General features: G+C 34.3%; 1 protein-coding gene across 2 annotated transcripts in view; it reads left to right on the top strand.

Moving 5' to 3' along the window:
* The window catches only part of CENPC (centromere protein C), a 91,473-nt gene that overhangs the window by 30,948 nt on the left and 46,452 nt on the right, over window positions 1–14,073 (top strand). For both annotated transcript variants that reach the window (XM_082838366.1, XM_082838367.1), the window contains exons 6-8: window positions 769–1,054; window positions 2,304–2,519; window positions 5,858–6,468. In XM_082838366.1, the coding sequence (XP_082694492.1) occupies window positions 769–1,054; window positions 2,304–2,519; window positions 5,858–6,468 (1,113 nt within the window). The remainder of the gene's footprint in view (window positions 1–768; window positions 1,055–2,303; window positions 2,520–5,857; window positions 6,469–14,073) is intronic.

Raw genomic sequence — 14,073 nt, 5'->3', positions numbered from 1 at the left:
GTTCAGTAGTTGTGGTGCATGGGCCCTAGAGCGCACGGGCTTCAGTAGTTGCGGCATGTGGGCTCAGGAGTTGTGGCACACGGCCTCAATAGTTGTGGCTCGTGGGCTCTAGAGTGCAGGCTCAGTAGTTGTGGCACATGGGTTTAGTTGCTCTGCGGCATGTGGGATCTTCCTAGACCAGGGCTCGAACCTGTGTCCCCTGCATTGGCAGGTGGACTCTTAATCACTGCACCACCTGGGAAGTCCCAGTAAGAACATTTTTACATGAGATCTTCCCTCTCAACAGATTTTTAAGTGTACAATATTGTTATGTATAGGCACAATGTTGTACTCTAGATCTCTAAAACTTATTTATCTTGAATAACTGAAACTTTACACCTGTTAATTAACAACTGTGAATTTCTCCCTTCTCCCAGTCACTGGCAACCATTATTCAAATCTCTCCTTCTCTGAGTTTGACTATATTCAAATCTTGAATAAATTTACTATATCAATAATATTAACTGTGAATTTTCTCTGTTTGAGGATTTTTTTCATTTTAGAACTGTGGAGCATGGACCAAATACACCTTTCAGTTTATTAATTTCATAAATTAGAACTCTTAAAGTACTTGTGTATTTTAATCCTAGATCTTTGATTATAAACTTAATGACCTGTGAGTCTTCTGGAAACTTTCTAATGAAATTGTTGCCATATTTTAAAAAGCACATTTCGTTCTAGTATTATTATTTAAAGAGTTTTTAATATCTTCATGTAATATTCTTCTAGTTCAGGCCCATGAGGTTCATCAGGAAATTTTGGCAACTGATGTTCATTCTAACAATACATCTGACTTGAGAAAAATGTCAAGTAAAAAACTAAAAGATCATCACAATGAAGCTGATGAGGAATTTTACTTATCTATTGGCTTACCTTCTGATCATCTGGATGCAAAAGCATCTTCATTGCAAAAGACTATTCCATCTGTTGCCCAAAAGAGAGAGACCTATACTTCTGAAAATTCAGTAAATATGCTGCCTGCAAGTACAGAGATTTCTCATAAAACCAAAAAAAGGTGAATTTTTGTTTATTTAAAAGATATTAATCTTACTATAACTATTTTATCTTATGTTAAAAAGTGAGTAATTTAGTCTTTTAGGTATTTTATAGTAAGTATTGAGGAATATTAACATGTTTTGAGAAAAACATAATATACATTCAATATATATTCAGTTTATATTTAATATGGAAGGCCTTAAAGTGTTCTTCAGAGACGTTTGGGGGTAAACTTTTCTATGGTCTTTGGAAAAGCATGTTTTTTTCTTTTTTCTTTAAGATTTTTATTTTAAAATACTGTAGACATACAGAAGATAACAATAGGCACTCACATATTCAGATTTGACATATGTGAATATTTTGTTATATTCAGATCTTTTTCTTTTTAAAAAATGTTTTTTATTGAAGTATAGTTGAATTACAATGTTGCGTTTATTACTGCTGTACAGCATAGTGACTCAGTTATACATATATATACGTTCTTTTTCATATTCTTTTCCTTTATGGTTTATCACAGGATGTTTTTTTTTCCTTATAATAAGTTTTCTATAACTTCCTAAGAGAAACAATTTGTATTTTCTCTATGTTATTTTTAATTATAAGGGTAGGTATATATCAGGTCATCTCAGGGTAGCAAAGAGTAAGTTTTGTTGGGGATGAGTTGTGGTAAACCCACATCCATTTCTTGGGGCTTTCCCTTTGGCCTTTAAGAAGCAAAATAGATTGTTCAAGGTCCTTTGGTATTGGGAACCTCTGCCACGAGTGTAATATCTTTCTAGGGTCTTGTGTGATTCTTGGAGCTGAGGAGTTAAGTACATTCTAAGATTTTGCTATTCACAGTGTGATCTGCAGCTCAGAATCAAGAGCAGTGGCATTATCTGGAAGCCTGTTAGAAATATAGAATCTCAAACCCTATGCTAGACCTACTGAATCAGAATCTACATTTTAATAAGATTCTCCAGATGATTCAAATTCATATTAAATGTTTGAGAACTAGTGTTCTAAGCTACACATTTCTTTGTTATATGATTTAGCCATTCTTTTTCTCTCTTATTTTTTTCTATCAACAAATACAAAATTTAATTTTTCTGAGCAATTTGCCTTGTGTATGTTGTGTAAGAGAAACACATCAGCATTTATAATTTTTAAACAAAGGCCCACTGGAAAATTTTGTAAGCAGTTGTATTGTTACTGTAAGGGAGTTCAGGAATACTTATAACTCAACAAATGGTGGGAACATTCATCATGTCTTCCTTTTAACCTTTTAGGTTAAACTTTGAAGATAAAGATGATTTGAAGAAAGTAGAAGTAACGAATAAAGTATCAGAAATAGAGGATAAAGTTTCAGAAGGACCACAAGAGAGGAAACAGTTAGGAACATCTCAAAAAAGAATACAAGATTCAGAATGTGAAGATCAACCACAAGCTAGAAAGAGTTTTTCAACATTGTTTTTAGAAACTGTAAAAAGAAAAGGTGAATCCAGGTGAGTTATTAAGAAATGGTCCACATTTTTCTTTCACATTCTTTGAATAGTATCTAAGGATTCTTAGTGATATTTAACTAGAAGTTAATCTTAATTGACACAATTTTTAATTGAAATTATGTCTAACCCATAAGGAGAGAGTAGTTTCTTAATTCCAAAGCCATCATTTAAGTGATATTAAATTAGATGTGAAAGAAAAGTTTATTCAGCTTTCATTGCTTCTGTTCATCAGCACTTTCTAGTACGTATGAGATCAAAGAATAAAGACAGTATTTAGAAATAAAATTATGTCAGGGTGCCTGTATTTCACTGTTAAGTGTTTTAAATATTTTTTTCTATTTCTTTTGATTGTGTTAGTAAAAGGATAGTCCTAAAATAAGTTTTAATCTGTTTTTGCCTACTTAAAAACCTTCAGTGGTTCTACAATATCCATACAGTGATTCTTAACTGGCTGCACATTAGAGTTAACTAGAATTAATAGCAGGTAGGGTTGAGAAGCACTGGTCTATAGAATAACTTGAGATTTGTCAGCTAGTATTTAAGGCCTTCACTGTCACTAGTGAACTGTTTCTACCAACTTGTCATACATATTTGCAGTTGTCCTGGCTTTGGCGTACCTTTTCCCCTTGTCGTATGCCAATTTATATTTTATTCTAAGGTCCATGGTTGTAGGCTTCTGATTTTTTCCAAGTCCCACTCCAGTGTTTTTTAAAATAGTTCCTTGCCTTGTATTATAGTTTAGCTATTTTATATATCTTTCTTAGTAGGTTAAGACATGAGCCCTTCTTTCCAGTTTAGTTTCTTTTGTATTTTCTGTGAGATCTATCAGAATGCTAGTGAATATATTAGGAAGGTTTTATAAAAAATATATTGAGTGAATGAAATTCCTCTTTGGTTCAGTCTGTGTTCCATAGTTGACTCCTCCCTCCCCCCACCCCTCCAGTCTTCCTCCCTCTCCCCTCGCCTTTCTGTGTGTGTGTGTGTGTGTGTGTGTGTGTGTGTGTGTATATGCAGTATATATATATACATATATATATATGTGTCATCTTTTATCCCTTGTATGGATGTTGTCCCCATAATCTGATAGAAATATGTTATACTTAGGGGCTAATTATATCTATGTCCAAAAAAGTAATTAAGTATTTTTTAATGTGCTGTGGTTTTTTTTTGAAAAACTAGCGAGTAAAGTGTATGTTTAATTGCTGTAGCCAGATGTAACTACTCACTATTACTTGTGCTTTCCTGCTCCGTTTCTGTGCTTATGCTCTTCCTTATGATTATCTTTCTTGTATTTCCTCATGACCAAATCACATCCATTCTTCCAGATCCAACTCAAATGCCACAGAGTCTTTCTTGATTTTTTCCACCTAGCCCAGAAATTTACATTTCACAGTGCTGGAGGCTGGGAAGTCCAAGATCAAGGCTCAGGTAGATTCACTGTCTGGTGAGGCTTGCTTCCTGGTTCATGGATGTCTATCTTATTGCTATAACCTCAAATGGTAGAAGGTAGTGAGGGGGCTTTCTGGGGTCTCTTTTATAAAGATACTAATTCATTCATGAGCCATTCCACCCTAATGACCTAATCACTTCCTAAAGTCCCCACCCTCAAATACCATCACGTTGGGGATTAGGTTTCAATTTGTGAATTTTTGAAGGATATAAACATTTGATCTATAGTAAGTGTCAAAGTTGTTTCCTAAGGATATCTTTGGTTTGAATAACCTTGAAGTTATGGAAGTCTCTTTAATAGAGGAGTGGATTTAGAGAGTTCTTGTTGGCTGGTTTCAGAAGGCTTTATTTTTAAATACTTAGCATTACTTCTTTAATATATAGAATTAATAGATATTACAGATAACATACAATAAAGCAAATTAAACATTTATATCAGATTGGCTTTTTCTTTAAGTGCTGAAAAATAATATTTCTGTTTAAACATGGTCTTCTATTTATATATTATGTGGTCTATTTATATTGACTTCGCTTTTTTATTAGATTTTCTAGAGTTTTCTAATTATATAAACTTGTAAGTCTACCTATTAGAAGACAGTATATTTCTTAGCATATATGTGTATAAATTTTTTACATTATAAGGTTTTATCAGGGGTTTGAGATTAGAGACGTAGAGAAGGCATTTTCATTTTATAATCTTTTTTTATATCTTAAAAATGAGAAAAAAAAATAGACATGATAATCCAGTTCTTCCATTCTTGCTTTTCTTCTACTGTGTATAAAAATAGTTAAGCATCCTTACTCAGGTGAAAAAGGCAGAAACAGGAGTGTATATGCTGGCTTTGGAATTTGGATGTTTACCCTAGGTGTTTATTTTTGCATATTCACTCCAATATGTGGTTTGCTCAAAGCTGTTGTCATAAAAAGGAGGGAAATGCAAAATGACTCCATCAGATTACCATCTTTTGAATAATTCCATCCTTTTTTAGAAAATTTTTCCAACTAATTGGAAGAGATGCTGTGTAAGCCCAGTGTGCTTACCTTTCTAGATACACTTCATTTATTTCTATACTCTGCTTACAGTATTAAAACACGTATGAAAATGTGTGAATTATCCAACTTGGAGTGAATTTTTACATCATATAATTTAGTCTGTAATTTTGTAGTGTTTTATTAGACTATTAGACTAGAAGGTATCTCAGAAATAATCTTGTTAAGGGATGTTAAGGGATTCAGGCCCCAAGAAACATCCATATAAACAAAATATAACATTATATATAATAATGGCATGCATTTTTGTACTGTAAGTCAATGTATCTGGGCTATATTTATACATCTCTGGGTTTTATCTGTTTAATGTATGTAATGAATAGGGGAATGTCAAATTAGTTGATGCAGTAGAGATTCCTTCCAGCTCTAAATTTCTATGATCCCATTAGTGTAATAAATGAGTATGCTCAGATATTACAGAAATGTAAAAGGAGGGAAGGTTTTTTAAAAAAAATATTTATTTACTTATATTTGGCTGCGTTGGGTCTTAGTTGCGGCACATGGGATCTTCCGTTGTGGTGCACGGGCTCCTCATTGTGGTGCATGGGCTTCTCTCTAGTTGTGGCGTGCAGGCTCAGTAGTTGCAGCACATGGGCTCAGTAGTTGTGGCCTGCAGGCTTAATTGCCCCATGGCATGTGAGATGTTAGTTTCCTGACCAGGGATCGAACCCACATCCCCTGCGTTAAAAGGCGGATCCTTAACCACTGGACCACCAGGGAAGTCCCAGGAAGGATTTTAATGGGGAAGGAAAAATTGAGGGGACATGTGAACTGCTCTTTAAAGCAAAGGTAAAAGCTTTACTTTTTGAGCTATTATTTATTGTAACATTCTGTTTTAGTTCTGTTGTTAGGCATATAGCAACTGCTCCACCTCATTTATCTCCTGCAAATAATATGAAGTTATTAGAAGATGAATTTATAATTGATGAATCAGATAAAAGTTTTGCCAATCAACCATGGATTACTATACCAAGGAAGACTGGGCCTCTGAAACAATGCACAGTATCTCCTGCTGAGAGCACTGTACTCCTTCAAAGGAAGAAGTCAAGAGAAAAACATGACAGTGTATCATCTACAAGTTTGAAAAGTGGCAAACATCCTGGTAAAGCTCACCCAGTAGAGAAATCTCAGTCCTCTGAACAAAAAATACTGGGTGGGAGTTGTGCTTTGACAGATGAAATGGAAAATAATTGTAAATCTTCAAAATATGAAATGTATTCTGAGAATGCAAAAAAATCATCTGGAAACAAAAGGACTATAAAACAAAAACGGGGAACAAAATTTAAGGCCAGTGTAGTTGAAGAACAAGTTGACATGGAACAATCTAAAGGTAAAAATATAAATATATCACATATTGCCCAAGACGGGTTCCAAAGAAATTCAGACCGAAATATGGACGAGGGTGAAGAGATAAGTGTTCACACTTCCAAAAAACAGTTGCTACCTCTGGGTAAGTATTTATATTTATATGTATAAATACTTATAACGTGAGTATTTATATGTAATGTAAAGTGGTAGAATATTATTCTACCACTTTGTGTTTTTGTGATACTCCTATTTAAGCTTTGGGAAGTAGGCAAAGTAAACGTAAATCTATACAGAGCCTCAAAAGCCTACAAACTCTTTTCTAGAATCTCTTTATTTTACATATAATTCAACTCCAGGTCAACTCCAGGTCACTTGACTTTTGTGTAGCTTCTAAAATGGCAGCATATATAAAGGGAAAAGTAAAAGGTAAAGAAAGGCTTAGTAAACCAGGTAGTTACCAGAACACAAATAAGACAGCATCATATATTCTTGAGGCTTATTAAAATGTAAATTGGGAAAAAATTAAGCTAGTGGGGCTAGTTCTTGTAGATAAAAGTTAATACTCTTCTATTCCATTATTTACTCATTATTTATTTATTATCCAAACTGGGACATTTGAGAATGGGAGAGGATGTCAGGACAGTAAGCATAAACTGGGATTGTCCTGTCAAACCTGAAATATGGCCACTCTCCTTATGTCATCACTGTATAGTGATTGAGATTTGTAATGGTGACACTATCATGAAGAAAAGATCAATTTGTGCTTTTTGTATCACTTTTTTAAATTGAAGTATAGTTGTGTTTCAGATGTACAGCAAAGTGAATCTGTTATACATATACACACACACACACACATATATTCTTTTTCATGTTCTTTTCCCTTATAGGTTATTACAAAATATTGAGTATAGTTCCCTGTGCTATATAATAGGTACTTGTTGGTTATCTATTTCATATATAGTAGTGTGTATATGTTAATTCCAAACTCCTAATTTATCCGCCCTTCCCCCCACCTTTCCCCTTTGGTAACCATAAGTTTGTTTTGTATGTCTGTGAGTCTATTTCTGTTTTGAAAATAAGTTCATTTGTATCTTTTTTTTTTTTTTGGTAGATCCACATATAAGGGACATTATATGATATTTGTCTTTGTCTGGCTTACTTCGCTGAGTATGATATTCTCTAGGTCCATCCATGTTGCTGCAAATGGCATTGTTTCATTCTTTTTTTATGGCTGAGTAGTATTCCACAGTGTGTATGTGTGTGTGTATATATACACACACACACACCACAAACACACATTATACATCACACCTTCTTTATCCATTCATCTGTGGATGGACATTTAGGTTGCTTCCATGTCTTGGCTATAGTAAATAGTGCTGCAGTGAACATTGGGGTGCATGTATCTTTTCCAATTACAGTTTTCTCTGGATATATGCCCAAGAGTGGGATTGCAGATCATATGGTAACGCTATCTTTAGTTTTTTTTTAGCATCTTTATCGGAGTATAATTACTCTCTTTAGTTTTTTAAGGAACTTCCATACTGTACTCCACAGTGGCTGCACCAATTTACATTCCCACCAACAGGGTAGGAGGGTTCCTTTTCCTCCGCACCCTCTCCAGCATTTGCTATTTGTAGACTTTTTGATGATGGCCATTCAGACTGGTGTGAGGTGATACCTCATTGTAGTTTTGATTTGCATTTCTCTAATAATTAACAGTGTTGAACATCTTTTCATGTGCCTCTTGGCCATCTGTATATCTTCCTTGGAGAAACGTCTGTTTAGATCTTCTGCCCATTTTTTGATTGAAGTTGTTTGTTTTTTTGATACTGAGCTTCATGAAGTGTTTGTATATTTTGGAGATTAATCTCTTGTTGGTTGCTTCGTTTCCAACCAAATATTTCCAATGGGGAAATATTTTCTCTCATTCTTTGGGTTGTCTTTTTGTTTTGTTTATGGTTTCCTTTACTGTGCAAAAGCTTTTAAGTTTAATTAGGTCCTATTTGTTTATTTTTGTTTTTATTTTCATTACTCTAGGAGGTGGATCCAAAAAGATACTGCTGTGATTTATGTCAAAGAGTGTCCTGCCTATGTTTTCCTCTAGGAGTTTCATAGTATCCAGTCTTACATTTAGGTCTGTAATCCATTTGAGTTTATTTTTGTGTATAGTGTTAAAAGAATGAAATTAGAACATTCTCTATCTGTGGCTGACAAGTTTTCCCAGCACCACTTATTGAAGAGATTGTCTTTTCTCTATTGTATATCCTTGCCTCCTTTGTAAAATTAATTGACCATAGGTGCTGGGTTTATTTCTGGGATTTTTGTCTTGTTCTATTGGTCTGTATGTCTGTTTTTGTTCCAGTACCATACTGTTTTGATTACTATAGCTTTGTAGTATAGTCTGAAGTCAAGGAGCCTGATTCCTCCAGCTCTGTTTTTCTTTCTCAAGGTTGCTTTGGCTATTCGGGGTCTTCTGTGTTTCCATACAAATTGTAAAATTTTTTATTCTGGTTCTGTGAAAAATGCCATTGGTAATTTGATAGGGATTGCATTGACTCTGTAGATTGCCTTGGGTAGGATAGTCATTTTGACAATACTGATTCTTCCAATCCAAGAACATGGTATATCTTTCCATCTGTTTGTGTCATCTTCGATTTCTTTCGTCAGCATCTTATAGTTTTTGGAGTACAGGTCTTCTGCCTCCTTAGGTGGTTTATTCCTAGGTATTTTATTCTTTTTGATGCAATGGTAAATGGGATAGTTTTCCTTAATTTCTCTTTCTGATCTTTTGTTGTTAATGTATAGAAATGCAACAGATTTGTGTTTTAATTTTGTATTCTGCAACTTTACTGAATTCATTGATTGGCTCTAGTAGTTTTCTGGTAGCATCTTTAGGATTTTCTATATATAGTATCATGTCATCTGCAGACAGTGACAGTTTTCTTTCTTTCTTTCCAATTTGGATTCCTTTTATTTCTTTTTGTTTCCTGATTGCTGTGGCTAAGACTTCCGAAGCTGTGTTGAATAAAAGTGGTGAGAATTGGCATCCTTGTCTCGTTCCTGATTTTAGAGGAAGTGCTTTCAGCTTTTCACTGTTGAGTATGGTGTTGGCTGTGGGTTTGTCATATATGGCCTTTGTTATGTTGAGGAATGTTCCCTTTATGCCCACTTTCTGGAGAGTTTTTATCATAAATGTGTGTTGAAATATATCACTTTTTAAGTAATAGAGAGAAAAGGTATTTTTTACAGAAAGAATTTTCTCCAGAATAGTTAATGGAATAGAAAACACTTACCAAATGTAATTGCACTTCATGTGTGCATAATATAATTTAATCCTTCTCAACAATCCTATATGGTAGGAGATAACACTCAAAAGAAGTTAAATATTGGTCCAGGATCTGTCCCAACATAGAGCCTATATTTTCTCAGCTGTATCAAGAAGTTTTGAAATAAGTGAAAACGTTTTTGATGTTCAAATGGAAAAACTGTTATTTAATGGGGAAATTTTCTTGACCAAAAATGTTTTTGCGCCTGCAGGTTCTAAATATACTATACTCTGTTGTGTATATAGAGGGAAGAGAAAGTATATTAAAGCACAATATTTAAGCTAGTTTTTAATTTAAAAAATTCCACTTTAATATAGTTACCACTCAGTTATTTTAGCTTTCTTTTTGTATAGTCTATAACATAGACTTTATATCACCTGAAATAATAGTTGTCAAACTTCAATTTTGCCTGTATGTGCCTTTGCATATTTGAAAAATTCTGCTTAGAATAGAAGGAAAAGTGACCTATTTTGTGGCCCTCTTATAAATGTCAGACATGCACCACATCTTTTTTATTGGAATTATTCTTTATTTTTTTGCTTATTTCAGTTTCTTGTTAGCAGTTGTTCATTTTAAGGAAATACAACATGGAGAATCTGACAAAACTGAAGGTGATAGTTAACATTACAAGAAAGCAGTTTTCTTACTAGTTCTTTAAGTAGAATATGAATTCACAAAATTTGAAGGTACAAAATTTTGATTTATCTATAATTTCTTAGGAAAAAACATTACATCAAGAAAGTGTACTTGCAAGATACTCTCTGAAACTATTGTTAAAGACTTATTGAGTACTTGCTATATATTGTATACTAATTTTCATGTATATTAAATTTTTCTTATCTAGGTTCATTAGTGAATATAGCATTCTGTATTAATTTCCATTTGCTCTCATAACAACTTACTACATACTTAGTGGCTTAAAACAGTACACATTTATTATCTTACCGTTCTGTGAGTCAGGAGTCTGAAATGGAATTTACTGGGGCAAAATCCAGGTGTTGACAAGGTTTTTTGTTCCTTTTTGGTGGTTCTAGGAGAGGATCTGTTTCCTTGCTTTTCCTACCTTCTTGAAATCACCTATGTTCCTTAAATTATGGCTCCCCTTTCACATCCTCAAAACCCGCAATGCCAGCCTTTTTATTGTTTCAAATTTCTCTTGCCTCTCTTCCATCATCGCACCTCTCTCCCTCTTACCACAGCTTTTAGGGATACATGTCATTAGATTGGGCCAACCTGGATAATCCAGCATAATCTCACTATTTTAAGGTTTATAACCTTAATCATATCTCTAAAGTCTCTTGCCACGTAAGATAATATTTTCACAGATTTTGTGATTAGGGTGGGTGCATCTTTAGGAGGCTGTTATTCTGCCAACCACATCAGTTTTCAAAGACTAACAATATTGAGATAATTTAATTCCAAAGATATTTTACTCTGAGGATAATTTTCCTTTAGTTCACAAGCACTTGACATACTCTCGTAATGCCTAAACTGATGACCTGGATTGAGCAAATTAACTTTTCTACTTTTGTTGTCTCACAGGCTTCTCAAGCTGAACATGCTGGAAACTAAATTCCTCCAAACTTCTTCCTCCTCTCGTTTTCAGTATCTTCATAAAATGGAGCCATAATAAATCTATTAGCTCAAGAAAGAAATCTGATTCATCTTTAGCTCCTGTTTTCTTTACCTAGCAAACCATATAAGTCAGTAAGTCTTTTGATTTCTTCCTAAGTAGCTTTCAAATCTGTTATTTCTCTCCATTCCTCCTGCTACTCCCCTTAGCGAAACTAGAGTAATTTATTTCTTAGAGTATTGTAGCAGTTTATGCATATACCCTCTCACTTTTCTCTTCCTCTCCAGATTCATCTCCTGAGTTGCTTTATAATGAAATTTTTCCAGTTCCATGAACAGACCACTTTCACAAGTGGGCCTTTAAATATGCCCTTCCTTTTTTTTTTTTTAAATTAATTAATTAATTTATTTTTGGCTGCACTGGGTCTTTGTTGCTGCGCACGCGCTTTCTCTAGTTGCGGCGAACGGGGGCTACTCTTTGTTGCGGTGCATGGGCTTCTCACTGCCGTGGCTTCTTGTTGCAGAGCACAGGCTCTAGGTGCATGGGCTTCAGTAGTTGTGGCTTGCGGGGTCTAGAGCGCAGGCTCAGTAGTGCTGGCGCACGGGTTTAGTTGCTCCGTGGCATGTGAGATCTTCCCAGACCAGGGCTCGAACGCATGTCCCCTGCATTGGCAGGCGGATTCTTAACCACTGTGCCACCAGGGAAGCCCTCTTCCTTTTACTTAGAAAATTTTTCCCAAATATAATCTGGGTTCCTTACCAAACTTTGTACTCGATTTAAATATCACTTTACTTGATAATTATCCCTCAACCTGGTATGTTCCTATATTTGCTCTAATAGCACTCTTCATTTTCAGACATATAATTACTTGCTGAATTTGTCTTGTACTCTAGAGTCTGGACTGAGAGCTCCATGAGAACAGGGACTATATCTGTCCTATTCCTAAAATAGCCCCCGTATCTTAGCCTTAGCATTTCTGTGGGTCACTGGGATATATTATCAACAGTGACAGAAGTATTACTCTATTTTGAATGAATATTTTTGCTGTGTTTATTTAAAAATGCCCACCTTCAGAATCCTATTCCTGTACATATAAATATACAAAATTTTCTACAGTGGTCACCTCTTTTCTGGTTGTTTCCCTGCTTATGACATATGTCTCCTCAGTTCTAAGTCACCTCTCTTCACATTACCAGCTGTTTCATATATCAGCTTTATTTCCTGTATGTGTTCCTTTTTTATCAGTTTTCTAAATTTGTTGTCATTCAGTTTTTAACCTTTCCTGATCTGGAACTGGATTCTGAAATGATGTTCTTAATTGGTTTGTTTTTTACTTTGTAAGATTTTTTTTTCCTATATCACTGTCTGAATAAATCTGATGATAACATTTTCCCCCTCACATTCTTTTGCTTTAAATCATTATTCACATTAGTGTTTGAGTCAATTCATGAACATGGACAATAATCTCTGTCATCATAAGCACCTCTCACTTGTTAGAGCAGTTCCTGAGGATATTTTTGAGAAGCGTAAGGGAGGAACAAGAAGGGAAGAAATAGAAGAAAAGAAGTTGGAGAATAGAGATGAGATTGGAGAGGGGCTGGAAAATGATGCTCATCAGTGAGGATTCTTGCTGTTGTACAAATAATTCCTTAAACTACTAATCACTGTCAACCATGTTGAAAGTTCTCATTCTTGCTTTAGTGTTTTGTAAATTGACTCTTTATTATTTTCTATATCTACTCCCTAAAAGATCTTATTTACTGACAAGGTTTACTTTGTGGTAACTCTTCTAATGTCTTCCATTATCATCACTTCGAAAGTATTGGTTGATACTATTAAGCATAATATTGGTAAAATAGATTATTTTCTTTTTTTAATTAAAATTTTTGTGCCTGGTTCAGTATAATTAAGGTGAATATACCTTATAAGCATGAATCAGTTCTCTTTTATCAGTATTTTATCCCAAATTTAAAGTACTGCCAAATTCTGTAACTTATTCTTAAAGTAGAATCAGAGAGTGATACTGCTCTCCTTAGAGATTCAAATTCATGACAGAATTTGGCTCATTTTATCCTTTATCCCTCTACTCCCCAGTCAAATTTAACTGGGAGAATGACTAAAGCACCTAGAACAGTGCTTTTCATATTTGCATGTGCATTTGAATTCACTGAGGGTCTTGTTAAAATACTGATTAATAAACTGATTTAGTAGGTCTGGGGTGGGACCCAAGATTCTGTATTTGTAAACAGTCTATTCCAGGTGATGCTGGTATAGCTGGTTTGTGAACCACATTTTTTTTTTGTGAACCACATTTTGAGTATCAAAATTTAGATAGTATCTAAAATAGCTCATGCTGGGTAGCAGTTTTGCCAGTATCACTGCCTAGTGAAATATAGGCTTCAACCTGAATTCATTATTTTAATGCGTATTTATTGAGAGCCTGTGTACCAGACATAATGTTATATGTTATAGGTAATAAAGATGACTAAGATGTAGTTTTCATTCTAGCCTAATTAAGCACCAGCTAACTTCTGATACTGTAATATTCTGGTTCTCCATGTTCTTTGTTTGATTTCCTTCTCTATCTTTTTATTGATTACTTTTTCTCATTTCATCTATAAATTTTGATGACGGTCTCTGTATTTCCCAAGTTTAATAGTTTTCCTTCTGTTCTTCCTTTACATTCATACCTTGAGAACATTTTTTCTTTGCATTAGATATCAACTCTGTCTGAATTAGTTCCCCAAATTTACCTTCTTAGTGATAGCTCTAGTCTTGTATGTCCAGATTTCAACCCCTATTATGCTGTCCTTTCTTCTTTTTATTCTGTATAATTTAATACTTA

Source organism: Leucopleurus acutus (assembly GCF_964270905.1).
Source record: "Leucopleurus acutus genome assembly, chromosome: 4".
NCBI lineage: Eukaryota > Metazoa > Chordata > Mammalia > Artiodactyla > Delphinidae > Leucopleurus > Leucopleurus acutus.
This window is presented reverse-complemented; position numbering and strand designations above follow the sequence as displayed.